The 15700-nt window shown below is 44.2% G+C and overlaps 1 protein-coding gene across 4 annotated transcripts in view; it reads right to left on the bottom strand.

The window, feature by feature from the left end:
- ANO1 (anoctamin 1) overlaps nucleotides 1–15700 on the bottom strand; it is a 135878-nt gene that overhangs the window by 26650 nt on the left and 93528 nt on the right. For 2 of the 4 annotated variants that reach the window (XM_090032892.1, XM_090032893.1), the window contains 2 exons: nucleotides 6232–6314; nucleotides 2251–2322 (listed from right to left, as the gene is read on the bottom strand). In XM_090032892.1, coding sequence (XP_089889018.1) covers nucleotides 2251–2322; nucleotides 6232–6314 — 155 coding nt within the window. Of the gene's footprint in view, nucleotides 1–11; nucleotides 90–2250; nucleotides 2323–6231; nucleotides 6315–15700 lie in introns of all 4 variants that reach the window. The other 2 variants (XM_090032895.1, XM_090032894.1) reach the window with 2 other exon arrangements.

The raw sequence follows: 15700 nt of genomic DNA, 5'->3' as shown, positions 1-15700 counted from the left end.
ATGAAATGTACCAATTTCACCCCAGCCATGACTGTCTTAACTCTTTGTCTCCATTTGTTTGTTGTCTCTTCTGGCAAATGTCGACGCTTCTGATGGCAATCAAAGGAAACAAAAGAAGGACCGTGCAATACATTACAAAGCACTGATTAACAACATTAAATTAATCCGCAGACTCTCTTACCCACTGCAAGTTAGCAATAAGCGCTCCATTAGTTTGTTCAATGCTTTGTGTTCCAGCTTCAGATTAATTAAGGGAAAAAAACCCAACTGTCCCACACACCAAACCAAACCAACTCCCCAGACCTAGAAGAAATTTCATTTTTAAAGGCGATCTGTAAAGGACATTTAAAAAAATAATTATGTGCCCTCCTTATTTCTTTATGATGTATAAAGAAAGCCTGAAAAGCTTTTCTTTTAAATTTTATTTTTGCCTTAGTTTTCTATCTTAGCTTCTGTTCTCATGGTTTTACATAGTTTTTCTGAAGGACCTCTAAGCTGTGAGGAATGTTACTGTGAGCCAAACTTTAGGTTCAAGTTTTCAAGTGTCCTACTTAATTCTTTGTAAGAGTAATATGTCGAACTCCCAGTGTTGAACAGTTGAGCCTTATGTGAAGGACTTTTTTCTCCCATACCATTTTTGTTTATTAAGATCAAAATGGTATTGTCCAAAGCAGGAGCAAACTAAAGTTTTAAACAGTATGACTAAATGATTCTTTTGCTCTTGACGGCTCAGCTTTTACTTCTCTGGTAACTTAGATGTCTCCACTCACTAGTGGTACAAGTTATTTGGTCTAAATGAGACTTGAATTTCTTGAGTAAGAGAGACTAGAAAGTCCTCTACATTTTTCTTGGGAAAGAAAAAAACCTACTTTTCAGGCCTTATTTACTCATCATAAAAAGGGCAGAAGCTCAAATGCTTTTTCTTTTGCAGAGGTAGTTTAAACAACGTTGCAAGTAAGGTATTCCACACTAAAAATGTTTTGTTTGTTTGCTTGTTTAATATTAAAGAGGCTGAGTTTAAACAGTTTATGTTATAGCCTATTTAGAATGCATCAAAACCAGATGAGTATCAACCTTTAAGAATAGTCAAGCCACACCTAAATATATGCACCTGAGAAAACAAAACAGAAAATTTAATCTTATTTTAAACTATTCTATTAAGGTGCCTGTTACTTGGGTGTCTATATGGCATCCGTTACTAATAATATCTTATATTTACATAGTTTCTTTTATTTTGATGGATCCCAACCTGTCTTGAACTCTAAACTTATGCTGATTTTCTGTAAAAACGACTAAAAAAGAATTGAATCATTCATCCTTAAGATGTAGCTACCTCTGGGGTGACATACAGATTTGTCAAAATAACACAAAATACGTTAGGATCAGAAGTGAGGGATACCTTATTGCTGGGGGATTATATTGAAAAAGGCAGAAAGTTTTACTGAAGCTGGAATCTGCCAAAGAATTTGGAGTTAGTACTATTAATATTAATTATTATCCTAGTAACAATAAAAGTGCAATGGGATATTTAATAGCCACAAATGTCTTAATATCTAAGCACAGAAAGCCAGATTCCAATCCAATGGCTGAATATTTGCCTTTTAGAGGCATTTAATAGTGCATTCCAATGCATCTGTGATGCCAGAAAAGAAATCTTTACTCCCAGTGAAAAAGCAGGGAGGAAACTCTATGAAGGTCTCTCAAATAATTTTTCTCTTTTAGATTCCTCTCATGCAGGAAAATCTGCAGGAAGGCATGAATTACCGTTCAGTTTTGCTCAGTCCTTATTCAGCCAGACACTGATTGGAACGTATAAAGCACCTCACAGTTTGGCCCAAATGATTAGCATGTTGTCATGATGATAGCTCAGAGGGAGAGAAAGGATTATTGAGACATTTTAATTACCTATAATACCACAAGACTCAAGATTCACTTAAGATTTCTTAAATGTTACCTAGCAGCCTAATTCAAATTTGTATTTTAATAGAGTTATTCAACTGTCATTCAACTTTGTCTAAATATTGAACATAGTTCTGTACTTGCACAGATCTAACATGCATGAAGTGTACACACTGACATACATAATTCATGGGTTCAGAAGTATTCACAAACTTAAATGTGATAGCATTATATTTTTTCTGTTTGTTTTATTTTTTTGTTTTTTCCAAAATCTTGGTCAGCCCACCACTGGAAATAGATTAGGTTTCAAAGGATTTTACCTGATTAAATACATTCATATAGTTACCATACCTCTTTATGTCTGTATTCTTTCCTCAGTGATTTTTCTAATACTTTAGCTTCATATTCTGCTCTTGGATGATCCTGTGAAATAACTTATACTTAATTGCAAGCAATGATATTGATTTCCTACTTCAGATTTGTGTGAAAAATGCTAATCAATGTCCTTCTTACTTCCAGCTGTTATTATTGGATTCTAATTTACTGGACATATTATCAGATGATTGCCTGTTGTAACTAAAACCTTTGAAGTCTGCATTGTTCTCAATTCTGTGCTATGGAAGAAAGGTTGAGCAGAGCCAAAAAGCTTTACAGAGCTTGTCAAAGATGGCAAATGTAGCCCCATGTAGGTCAAACTTAACTCACAGAAGTCCATAGTGAGAGACTACTGTTCACAGTATGTGATGCTTTATCTGGATTGAAAGGATCTTATTATACGGATAAAGAAGAGACTTTACATGCTGTTAACTGTAATAATCTCTGCGAATCTTACCTAACGGAGGGCAGCTATTATCTGTTATAATTTAGGTTAAACGTGTGTAGCACTTGAGGTCTTAGCGAGTTGACAATGAAAGTCTCAGACAGATTTAGTTTGGACACTCACAAACATGAATGAATTGTGGCAAAAGCCATAGGAAAGTATATTTTCAGTGAAAAAAGATATTGCATATCAGACTAGCCACATACATTGAAAAGAGGAGATGTAGGAAATAATCAGAAATACAGAGAGACAGCCAAAAGATTCAGAAAGTACACACAACAACGTACTGGATGGAAAACAGAATGCATTAAAAAAAAGTTCCAACCAATGGGAAAAAAGCAAGAAAGAATCATTGTAGTGGTAGTTCTAAAGAAAATTAGATGCTAGAAAAAAAAGAAATAGGTGACACCAAAAGATACCTTTCACCTGTTGATAGGTAATAAAAAAGGTAGAGCAATTACAAAAAAAAATATTTCCAAACCTTGACTGCCTCCTTCAGGGAACCAGAAAAACAAAACAAAACAAAAAACAAAACAAAATGAAAATATGATTACTTAACTGTTACAAATTATACTGGCTTCATATATTTTTTTAAAATCACACAAAAGTAAATAGTAGGTACTGTGGATGGCTAGACCTAATCAGGGGAAAGCAGTCTGTTCTTGTGTTCTCACTGAAGGTGTACTGATAGTACTGAATATCGCCTGTACCAATAAGCCTTATTGAGTTTACTGAATATCTGTCCCCCCCAAAACACCACCAGCTTAGATATTTCAGTATTTTTGCTTGCTACTTGTGACCCTGATTCAGCAAAACACTTAGCCACCTGCTTATGTTCCATTGGCTTTTCTTAAGTGGATGCTTGAATGCTTTATTGAACTGAGGGCGATGTTTACTAGAGTTGAGTGCATTGAAGGAAAGTAAAATACACTATATTAGCAGCTGCTTTCTCTGGTTGCACATTGCAATTACTGCAGAGTACTCTGAATGCAGCTATGAATGGAACAGCCATTGGAAAGATACAGTTGATCCTTTTCACTGTCGTGTGCTAATAAGATACCAAAAATAAAAGAGCAGTTGCCTCATGGTTTCTAGCAAAGATATCTTCATATTCTCATCCAATATGATAGGTGCTGATCCTGCAAATGGTATGGGTACAGACTGCCTGCACCTAATAGGACTGTGGTCTTAGGGTGTTGTTAGACAATACCTTTCCCACATGTTAAATGTTCTTGAGATGGGAGTGTCTGCATGTTAAAGAAGGAAAAAGCTAAGTGTTCTGTGAGGATCTCAAAGTTATGCATCTTTGGGCAAGGACCAGCAACATCTAGCTGGTGTTAGGCAGCTCATGTTGCAGTGAAGTCAATCCGCTGCATAGAGCAAATGCCAGCAGTTTATGGTTCTCCAGTACCCAAGGATGCACCCGTCCAAACCCCACCAACCCCATGTGGACAATCTATTATCCAGAACGCTACTGTCCTGGACTGACAGTGCCATGGAGAGTTGAGTAGCTGCTAATGACTAGGGAGACATGGTGGAGATGGTTGGGGGTGGGGGTCGATGAGTGAGGAGCTGCTGGGAAACTGCAGGGGGGGGAGGTGGCAGCTAAGCAGGGACCCACTGGAGAGCTGCACAGTTACGGAGCAGACTTGGCAGCTCCTAGCCATACCCCTGCTACCAGGTCTCTCACCACAAATAGATCTGTGCAGATTAGAGAAGGTATTAACCCTTAACGTATGACTGCTCACAGCACATACTAATTTTAATACTGCCTAACATTTGTCAGAGTTAGCATGTGTGAACTGTAACATGTAACAACACCCTTAGAAACCAAAGTTTCTATGAAGAATTCAATTAATAAAAGAAAACAAGTATACAATACTTATATCCAGCCTAACACGTAATATAACACATGATTTAATAGAAGGTCTATGAAAAACATGTTCACATGATTTAATGCATGCATGCTTGTTGCATATGTTTCAGGTATATCCAGTTTTCATGGGCAGCCATAATTTTAATACAGTGCCCAAAGACACAAAACTAAGAAATACATTTCTGACCAAAGAAAAAGTGTCTAGATTTATTGAAGCTAGTGGGGCTTTTAAAATGTTATGGAATGGCACAAATGAATTGCACAGCTAAGTCTGATATCAAGCTTGTTGAAGTCAGTGGTAAGAGCATCACTGTCTTCAATAGACTCTCATTCGGGCTCCTAGTGATAATCAGGGACCCGAGTTTTTCGTTTCCCACAGAAAAACAGCAAAAACAGCAGATGTTCCCTTTTAACCGAGAAAAATGCGGATTTTTAATTTTAACGGAAAAACCAGTGAATTTTCCAGTTTTGCAAAGAGTTCTCCACAGACTGGCAAAGTTCCAGCTTGCAAGGGGCTGGGGGGAGTGGAAGGAGGGCAATCAGGCAGAGGGCACCATGTGCATGTCCGTGCACACACATGCACATGTCTTCCAGGTAGCCTAGAGAGCAGTTTCCACAGGTAAGTCTGGTGGGGAGGAGGGGGGATTGAGGCCCCCATAGGAAGGGATGGAGGGAGGTGCCTTCCCCCCAGGGCCTCTACAACACAGTGGGTGGGACCCAGTGCAGCAGAACAGAGTGGGGGGGGGCAGGGAAGCTCCTTGCCACTGCAAGCCCCACACCACCATGGTGAGTTGCTCCCTGCCCGCCCATGAAATGGTGTTTCATTTTAATCGTGGATTTTGGGAGTTTTAATCAGAGAATTTGCAATTTTTAAGCAGAGGAAACCAGAATCCCTGGTGATAATGTCAGAATGTAAAAAAATAAAATCATTTCTAATGGATGAAGTTTCCTCCCCCACACATTCTCATAGCTGCATATACATATCCATTTGAATATAAATTTAGCAGTCTTTTGCTTGAATTTCTCAATCCTTCCACTCTCAAACATGTTTATTATAAAGCCTGCCTAAAAGTTTCTGGCACATGCAGCAAACATTACCCGCACATTTGCATCCCAGTATTCCTGTGAAGTGTTCCATACATTTAAGCAATATTTTCCAAAAGATTTACCAAATTAGAGCTTGATCCTGCATCATTAAAGTTAATGGAAATGTTGGTGGTTTTTATGATAATATAACTTCATCAGCCTTGGTACAGTCATGCCTCACTCATAGCAATTTAATGCAAGAAGAATGAGTGTCTTAGCTTTTAGCTTTAAGCCTTTAGAGCTCTTTTTAGAGACAGCTACACATGAGCTATATATTCCATGTCTGCTCAAGTAGGTGTGACTTAATACCATTGTTTGTGGCTATACACTTCTATTTCTATGGAAACAATATGTGCTAGTAATACACTTGTATAAGAAACTAAAAAAATGTTCACAACAAGGATTTTCTTCTTTTGAATCAAAGAAGTACTGCAAAAATCTCTCTCAGTATTCCATTTAGTGATGTCTAGCAAGGAATCACTTAGATCTAATTATAGAAGCTAAACAAAATCATGAAATGACATAAATTCAAAATGACTTTAAAACTAACCTCCTCCTCTTCAAACCCAGTCAGATCCCATCTATAGTTGAGACGCATCTGTCTTCTCTTCCAGTGTTCCATAAATGTGGCAGCTGGAAATGCAAAGAAAAGAAAGACTTTTTTTTTTAAGCATAATTATTTGGACCATTTACAAAGCCTTTAAAATCAAATTGTTCTTCAGAATTGCCTCAATATGTAAACCTCACTGCTTTGGCATGTTAGGACAAATTTATTATTGTTCACCCTTATGTAAATCCAGAGGCCCTTCACCAAGCAGAGCCAGTCTGATACTTTCAGGCTCTTAACTGTAGTCATCATACAGAGTCTGATCAGTAACATTTATCTGGGAAATAGTAAAGGCCTAACTCTCTGAGCTAACTCATTAGCTATAAAAACCAGAAGAGTTGCATCCTCTCATACACTCACAGATCTTGTGCTTTTACCTGCTAGTGGGTAGACAGATGGTTAATTAAGGATCTTGCAGAAATTTGGTGCCCAAACCCTAGGGAGGGAGGGAGGCAGACAGACAAATATTATATATTTTGTCAGGAACAATACTTCCAAGCTTCTCTGTATGTGGCTGCCAAGCAATCCAAATAGAACTGTGCTGTGTTCACAAACAAAAGCTGAATTATTTTAACTCGGGGCGGGCAACATCTGGCCCACCGACCACTTTCATCCCGCCTGTGGCACCCACCGATTAATTGTACCCTGCGCAGCCCTTCCACCTATGAGGGTGGGAGCGAGGCATCCACATATACACACGCCTCCAACACACCCTATTGCACCTCGCTCCCACACTCTTGTGGGTGGAAGGGCCTGGCCTGGCCAAAAGGCAGCTTTTGGGTGGGGCTGCTGCTGCCACTGCTGCAACTGCTGGGGACCTGCTTGGCTTCCCCAGCATCCTGCTTGCTCCAGACAGCAGGTAGGGAAGTGGTGGGGGTGGGGGCAGAGCTGCTGGTGGCAGTGTGGAGTCTGCACCCAAGGGGGGCGCAGCAGTGTGGGCCTCAGGTGGGCAGAGTGTGGATGAAGGAGGGTGGGGGGCGTGGGGACCCCCTCCCCACACTCCTCCCATGGTGCTCAGCCCTGGCAGGCAGCAGTGGCAACAGCAGCAGGTGGGGGTGCTCATGCCCAACAGTGTGCAGCTCTGGCCAGTGCTGCACATTGTGGCAAGAAGTGCAGCCCCCGCTGAGCCATTTCTATCACCAGTGCTCCATGCCATGCACACGCAGCCCCCACACTTACGCAGCAAGGGCAGGAAACTCCATTCACTGGAGCTGGCCTCCTTTTCTGCTCCTTGTGCAGCAGAGAGCAGCAAAGGCAGCCAGCTCCAGCGTAGGGGGGCTTCCCTCTGGCCTCGCATGAGTGTAGGGGCTCCATGTGCATGACAGGGAGCACAGATGAAAGAGATAGCCTGGCAGGGGCTGTGCTCCTCACCACGATGTGCAGCACTGGCTGTGCCAGGCAAAAGCACCCTAAGCACCCCCAACTGTTGCTTCACTATGGGGGCGGTGTTGGGGGAGTCCCCAAACCCCCCACCCTCCTTCACACACCACAAATGCTGTACACCCACACTCTGCCCCCATAACCCCCCACATATACACAACCCCCCAAATACCCTATGCCCCCCTACACACACAGCCACACCCTTCACAAACTCTCAGCTGCAGCAGGAAGTGCCTACAGTGGGAAGGGGAGGGGCTGCTTTTGCCCTGTGCTGAGCAGCAGTTTCTCTCCCCACCACTGCTGCTCAGCCTGGATGGGCAAGCCTGGCATTGGCATGGGGCAAAAGCGGCCCCTCCCCCTCCAGCTGCCAGTGCTTCCTGCTGGCTTCCTGGAGCCAGCACCTCTGGTTTGTGTCTGGTCTGCTGCCATCGCCTGTCCCATGGGGCAGCCCAGAAGTGGTAGTGACACAGAGGATACACAGGAAAGCCCCACTCAGGCTCTGGGTGGATGCACCGGGAAGCACTGGCAGTGGGACAGGGAAGAGCTGCTTTCCCCCTGCACTGAGCAGCAGTTTCTCCCCCACCTCTGCTATTCAGCCTGGACAGGCGAGTCTATACCTGGTGTGGGACATGCAGGGTCAGGGCTCCGTGCATTGGTCCCTGCCTGTACCATGGGGCTAGGACCAGTGGCAGCAGGAAAGGAGCTGCTGTGGCTGGGCTGCCAAGAAGGGCAGTCCTGCTGCAGAGCAGCCCCAGCCTCGCTGCATGCCCAGGGAGCGGCACCTCGGCCTGGTGGGACTGAGGGACCTGCTGGGGCCAGACAAAGCCCCTCTGCAGGGCAGATTTGCCCAGCCCACAGTGTCTGGCCATGCCCCTGTCCAGCCGCTGGAGTGGCAAGGGGGGAGCAACCATGACAGGACAGGGCTCTGGCCAGGAAGGGGCTCGTGCTGCCAGACATTATGACAGACTGCTGTCCCCACCAAGGACCCTGCCCCCTCCCACTGCAGTGGCCCATCGGGGGCACAGCCAGCCTGTAGGGCCCCTTGATGGGGGCAGGAATGAGATTATTCTCCTTCCGTCATTCTACGAAGGGTACATCAGGGGCCTATTCCACCACAGGAAGCAAGCGCAGTGGCAATGGGGGGAGAACAGACTTGGCTACCAAAAGGGGTTGAGGGGAGACTAACCTCTCTCCCTGCCCCCTCTGCCTCAGGGGCCATGGTGCCCAGTACTGCAGCAGGAAGGGGGAGCAACTGGCAGTCCTGATGGTTGGACAGGGAGGAAGGAATTAAACCCCTCTCTGGTCAGTTCAGCCCAAACTGGCCATGCCCCTCACCCCCAACCACAGCTTCCCTGCATCTGAGGGTGCCCGCTAGCACCCCGGCTTCTGGCCTGAGCAATTGGAGGCATGTCCCTCCATGTCTGTTCTGTTACAAACCCATTAACTCTCTGCAGGTTATACTAAAATGTATAAAATGCAAAGGTTGAATCAGGCTTTGGCTTTTTGAATGTCTGTCCCTAGTCTAAATGGGTATGCTGCTTTAACTGGCAGCATTGAAACTGTTATACTGGTTCACAGGTGTCTGTGCTGGTATAATTTATTCCCACAAGGGAAGAGAAATAAGCAGTATTAGTATAGGCCACTTTCATATTGCTATAACTGCATTCACACTTGGGTTTCAACTGCTGTAAGCATCTCAGGGTGTGTAGAGAAGCTACATTTTTGTTAAATGAGGCCCCTACAGCCATAACACAAACATTCATGGCACTTTTAAAATGGTAGATGGTGCAAAAATTTAACCCCTCATCTGATGTAGTATCAGACAAGGGCGCTCCAGGGCACAGAGCCTTAGAGAACCTGCATCTCATGTGGCTTTGCAGGGCTCAGCAAAGCCTCTGAAAACCTGTCTCCTGCCTGCACAGCCAGGCATGGGGGAAGAGACTCCCCACATCCCATCTCCGTCATGCGTGCCCCAGCTACCCGTGTTGAAGTCTTAACAGGAGCTACCATCCAGCAGGGTCCTCCTTTCCTCCTGCCCCTGCATGAGCATACTGACAGTATCAGAGACTGCTGCACCCGAAGCTGGGGGATGGTTGGGAAATGGATGCCCCCTGCCTTGTAGACCTGGCATGGCTACCTCTGCTGGGGTCTTAGGGGGAGTTGGACTTGGTTTGCACAGTGGGGGAGGGGGGTGGTCTCCCTCCCCCCCCCCCCTCCGCTCAAGTATCTTGACAGCAGCAGAGGCTTGCTGCACTCAGAGCTGGGTGGGGAGTGGGGGGTGGAAATGAAGCCTCCCTTTCTTGTGGGCCCAGCCTGGCTGCTTCTACTGGGGCTTTGAGGGGAGGCCTCCTGGGAGGCTGCTGGAGTGCCTCCACCTCTGGCTTCAGCCCATGCAAGCAGCCTGTGAGCCTCCCCCACCCAAAAGGCAAACTCTGGTTGGGTTCAATAGCTTGCTAATTCATGGCATTTTTTGTAAAGCACCATAGTTAGAGCACCTCCCTGCCAGGCTGCTGGAACTTTGGTACATACCCTCAGTAACTCACGGCATCCCAACTGAGACAGTTATACCAGTACAAAAACTATGTGTAGACAGAAATATGTTAATCTGTGCTGGAAAGATGGGTAAAGATGGAGTCTTTTAGTGGCTGTTGTAAAGGAAGCCATGATGTAGTTGTAAAGGAAGCCATGATGTAGTATTAATTTTAATTTTAACTCAATAGACTTACAGAAAAGAAACACTGTGAAAGCAACTCCTCAAGTTACAACAAAGTTCCACTATTTATCATTCTATCTGCCTTTTGTGGTTAAGGAAACCCTCAAAGGACATACTTTCATGTTGGGAATAATTTAGACCTGTGCAATAAATAATTATGAAAGAAGCGAATCTATTGAGAATGGCAAACCCCATGAGAGTTTCTCTATAGTGAATAGAAGCAGATGTTCTCAGCAAGATTTGCCATGATATTCAGTACAACACTGCAGGTAAGAAGGACTAATACAAAGGAAAAGACACCAGTATGATTGGAATCAGATTAAGCTGAAGACATTTATCAGTTCTTCATGTGAAAATCTTATGTACAAAGCCCAAACCTGAACTCCAATTACATTTCTTGTGCTTCTTGTAAGTTGGAACCATTATAATTATACTATTAAACTGACTATGTCATAATCCTGGAATTCTCTCCCTTTCCCTGTAGCTTTGGGAGTTCTTACATTGCGGTCTCTTTTTACATAGAGCAAAAATATGGAAAATGAAAGACACATTGTTTCTTGCTCCTACTAGAAGTCATTTTACAGGACTGACTTACAAAAATATAAAATGAAAATATTACATCTGAAACACAGCCAGCTCTTAGCTCAGATGAAAAGCAGCAAGTGAATGTGCCAAATACAAAGCAGTAGCAAGGGGCTATTTTTTTGTTAGACATACATGCATTTTCAGGTTTTTTCACCAATGCAAATATAACTTAAAGGTTCTGGAAGATGGGTTTCTAGATTACTTACACCATCTGGATTCTGAGTGGTTCTGGAATAGATTTCATACCGAAAGAAAAAAACAGGTTTTATTCCTTTGGAAAAAGTTCAGTATTACTTTATTTCAGTCCTGGCAGCCAGCAAGAGAGAGAGAGCATGCAGTAGCCTATTATTCTGGCATTTCTGGCTACTGATCCTTGCTGCCAGGATTCTATCTGCATTTTGTATTAGGCAATTATCAGTTACAAATAGAAATAACCCTAAGAGCAGGAACCAGAAGCCAGACCCTCTTCTCTGAGGTGTGCTATAAGTATAGGCCATAGAACCACACATCCTTTTTCTTTGTCTCATTCTAGCTCTGTAACTCTTGCCTTCCTGGCTGCGCAGAGGCCCAGATTCAACAGGAGGGGTTGAGAATGCACTCACCTAGGATATTCTATAGGTAGGCAGTTATGACACACTCCTGGGCTAAGTACAGATAGTCAAAAAGCCTGAGACTGAATTGATTCAATCCTTGCAGGTTAGTCTAAGCTGCATAGATTGAACAACAAGCAAGTGAACAGACATTCACTTTTGATTTCAGAAATGCAGCCACATACTTGCAGTGGCCCAGGCCAGAAGCTGGGGACTGCTAGAGCGTATGTCCCTGCTCAGCTGGAGCGGACAGCTTGGGTCAAACTAGCCTGTTCACCCTGTGGTGGGGGCAAGAGGAGGGGGAAGATTTGTGGAGGAGGTTCAAAGCATCCTGAAATGCTAGATGACTGTAAGTTAACCTGAATCTGGAGGGGATCTGGGACAGAAATTCAAGAAATTGATTTAACCTAAATTAGTTACGTCTGATACTACATCCATCCAGATTAATCTTAAACCAGTTTTGGCTATTTTGAAAGTGGTTTAAGTGCACCAAACTTCTGCTGTGTTACATATTTGAACCAGTTTCCTATCACTTATAGTGGTTTATGTGGAATTTCTGCTACTAGCCCTGGGGAGTAATACATGCTACTTTAAACTCCCTCAGGGTGAGGAGGGTCTGGAAGCCATGTCTCCCAACACTTGGGTACTTTGAACACTATGTAAAAGGTGGTCATCATCATTACCGCAAATGCATTTAATGTGAATTAGCAATGCTTTGAGAACACCTAACAGTTTGGATCCCTCTGGGGACTTAAGCATCTCCCTAGCACCAAACAGGATTACAATAAAGTTTAGGAATCAGGCCAAATCAAACTGGATTACTTCTGTGCATGCTTAGAAGCCCAAGTCTGGGTGCCTAGGGAGCACAGCAGTCCAATTAGAGGAACTGCCTGAGCTTAGATACCTATTGAGTTTGGTGTCTTGGGGAGCAGAGCCAATTTGGGTTCAAGTTTTGACACTTAGGTGCCTAAATTCCACATAAGTACTATTAGTTCCTTTGAAACCAAGTTTGTTTGGGCCCTTAGGTCCTTAGGCCTTACTTTAAAATAGAGAAATTCAAAGTCAAGAGAGAATACTGGAGAGAATTTAAGTAAGTCGAAGCATATAAGTAGAGCTATCCAAGTCAATGTCACTATTTGTACAATTAAAGTTGGTATATGCTTACCTTATTTTATTTATTTTGGTATTAGCATAGGAGTGGGCAAAACATGGCCTGTGGGCTAGATCTGGCCCACCCAGTGATTTTTTCTGGCCCACAGTGGGTCTTTTGGCCCCCGTACCCCAGGTTCAGGGCGTAGCCTGGGCCATGGTGCATGTAGCCAGTCCTGCTGCCCTTACATGTGCAGAGGGGCTGAGGGGTGTGCAGCAGCCAGACTCACTTCCCAACAGCCCTGGAAATGGCAGCTTCTTCTAGCTGCCACTGCTAACTTCTGCCACTACTGTAAGACCCAGCCCCACTACCTTGGCACCCCAGCCCATCCAGCCCATGCCAACTGCTGGGGACACTGGACAAAGTAGGCGGGTGGAGGCTTCATGGAGACCAGCCCGGGACCCACACAGGCAGGGCAGATGGAATCGGGCCGTGGCATCTAGGAATGGGGTGGGCAAGTGAGGCCTTGGATCAGGATTGGGAATGCGATTGCAGGGCAGTAACAGCATGCAGCCGGGGCCTGGGGCAGACACATAATCTGCTGCCCCTATGCCCCCTGCGATGGGTGCCAGTTCCATGGACAGGGGCATACAAGGAGCCTGCCTTGGACCTCAGCCCTGTCCTGTCACTGCCTTGTGATCCTGATCCCAGCCCTGTTCACCTGCCCTGCCCCCAGATGCCCACTTGCAGCCCGATCCTAAGGCCAAGGGTGGGGCAAACTACTTAGGGAGTTTTGGTGAGCTGTTGGTGGGGAGCAGTGCAGACATGCAGACACAGACTGCAACAGATCACCAAAACTCCCTAAATGGCCCTCCAGCCCAAATATTTGCCCATCCCTGTATTAGGGCCTTTATTTTTCTGTACCTCAGTTCTACAGGTCTAAACATTTTCCCTGATCCATACAGGTGTGAAGGTTAAATTAAAAAAAAACATGTTTCATACAATGGAAATAGAAGGTATATAAATATTCTAATATACAAGGGGATTTTTAGTTCCTGCCCCCTGAAGTTGTGTATGCAAAACCTGTTGTTACACTGGCTTTGTACAGCTGGAAAAATTATACTTTTAATAAATTGCATGCAGTAACACTAAAATGGACAAGAACAGTATTCTGTTAACTTGTGGAACACAAGTTCCACAAGGGTGAGTGGATGAGAACAGGATGGGTTTCAACACTGACAAGTGCAAGGTGATGCACCTGGGGAGGAAGAACCAGCACCATACCTACAGGCTGGGGAACTCCCTTCTCAACAGTGCAGAGGCAGAAAAGGATCTTAGAGTCATTATTGATGCCAAAATGAACATGGGCCAGCAGTGTGGGGAAGCAGTTAGGAAGGCCAACCATAGCTTGTCATGCATCCACAGATGCATCTCAAGCAGATCCAAGGAGGTGATCCTCCCGCTCTATGCGACGCTGGTCAGGTCGCAGTTGGAGTACTGCATCCAGTTCTGGGCGTTGCACTTCAGGAGGGATGTGGACAACATGGAGAGGGTCCAGAGGAGAGCCACTCGCATGATCAGGGGGCAGCAGGGCAAGTCCTACGAAGAGAGGCTACGGGACCTGACCTCCACAAGAGAAGGCTGAGGGGGGATCTAGTGGCCTGTTACAAACTAGTCAGAGGGGACCAGCAGGCACTGGGGAAGTCCCTGTTCCCCCAAGCACTACCAGGAGTGACTAGAAATAACCGTCACAAGCTGGCAGACAGTAGATTCAGGCTAGATATCAGGAGATATCAGGCTAGATATCAGGAGGCACTACTTCAGTCAGGGTGGCTAGGATCTGGAACCAACTTCCAAGAGAAGTGGTGCTGGCTCCTACCCTGGGGGTCTTTAAGAGGAGGCTAGATGAACACCTCGCCAGGGTTGTTTGACCCCAGTACTCTTTCCTGCCATGGCAGGGGGTCAGACTCAATGATCTGCTCAGGTCCCTTCTGACCCTACCAGCTATGAAATAATAAAACAAGCAACCTTACTGGCTTGGAACAGAATATTCCATGTCATGATATATTTGACTAGTATTCAACTAAGATACCTGTCCTTTTACACTGAGAGTGAATGTAGGCAAGAGAGGGCAGATATTTGATTACTCACTTGAGAGTCAGGCTATTTAAAGTCTCTGATGTGGCATACTGTTTTGAGTTGTATCCTATTTCCTAATAAGAGTAACATGACAAGATGCTGTTCAATATAGCAGATCACTCATCAACACTGCACAGTTAGTTTAGGTAGGCTTGCTTTTCCTCCACAGCTTTCTTGCTGATTATCCTCTTACATCTTTCACCAAGACTGCTTCAAAACTAACTCTCAAAAGGACACATATTAAATAGCCATTCCTCTCCCCCATATAGTTTGAAGTAGAAAAGTCAGTCAGGCCTGTTTGCTTTGCAGCTTTTATAAAATAATAGCTTTGGTCAGGAAGATAAGGTATTTTAAAGGATCCACTTAACTCAGTCCAAATTAATATTAATAGAAAAAATTATTCCTTTGATGTCTCGGCAAATAGGAACTAGTTCTGCATTTCCAGTAGAGTAAATATGCTAGTTTATCATCTAAAATGGAAACTACTACTAATACATAAAGGTCTGGTTTATAGATTGGGCAAAAATCTTTTTATGGTGCTTATAATGCTTATAAAAGTCTAATGTGGCTATTCAGTGCAGAGATTGGAGGCAGCAAAATTAATTTCCATATTTAGATGCATGTTTTGTGCTGCAGCATGACCACTAGGCTGGAATACAATCACATGTCTTTTGTGGTTCCTATATACAGGATTCTCATTTAACAGTTCCACAAATATATGGATGGGTTCCTTGATGGTGCTCAGTCATATTTCTTAAGGAATAAGCCACTCTGCATGTGTCAAATATAGAAATATGGCAGAAATTTGGTCACTCTATAAAACCAGTCATGGAGTGCAATTCTACGGTCACCTCTAGGGTGTCCTCACCACCCCAAGTCTGGAACAGATGTACAGGGAGCAGGAGTGGGTAGGTG

Source organism: Crocodylus siamensis, chromosome 2, assembly GCF_052110815.1.
Source record: "Crocodylus siamensis isolate JL-2025a chromosome 2, ASM5211081v1, whole genome shotgun sequence".
NCBI classification, from domain to species: Eukaryota; Metazoa; Chordata; order Crocodylia; family Crocodylidae; genus Crocodylus; species Crocodylus siamensis.
This window is presented reverse-complemented; position numbering and strand designations above follow the sequence as displayed.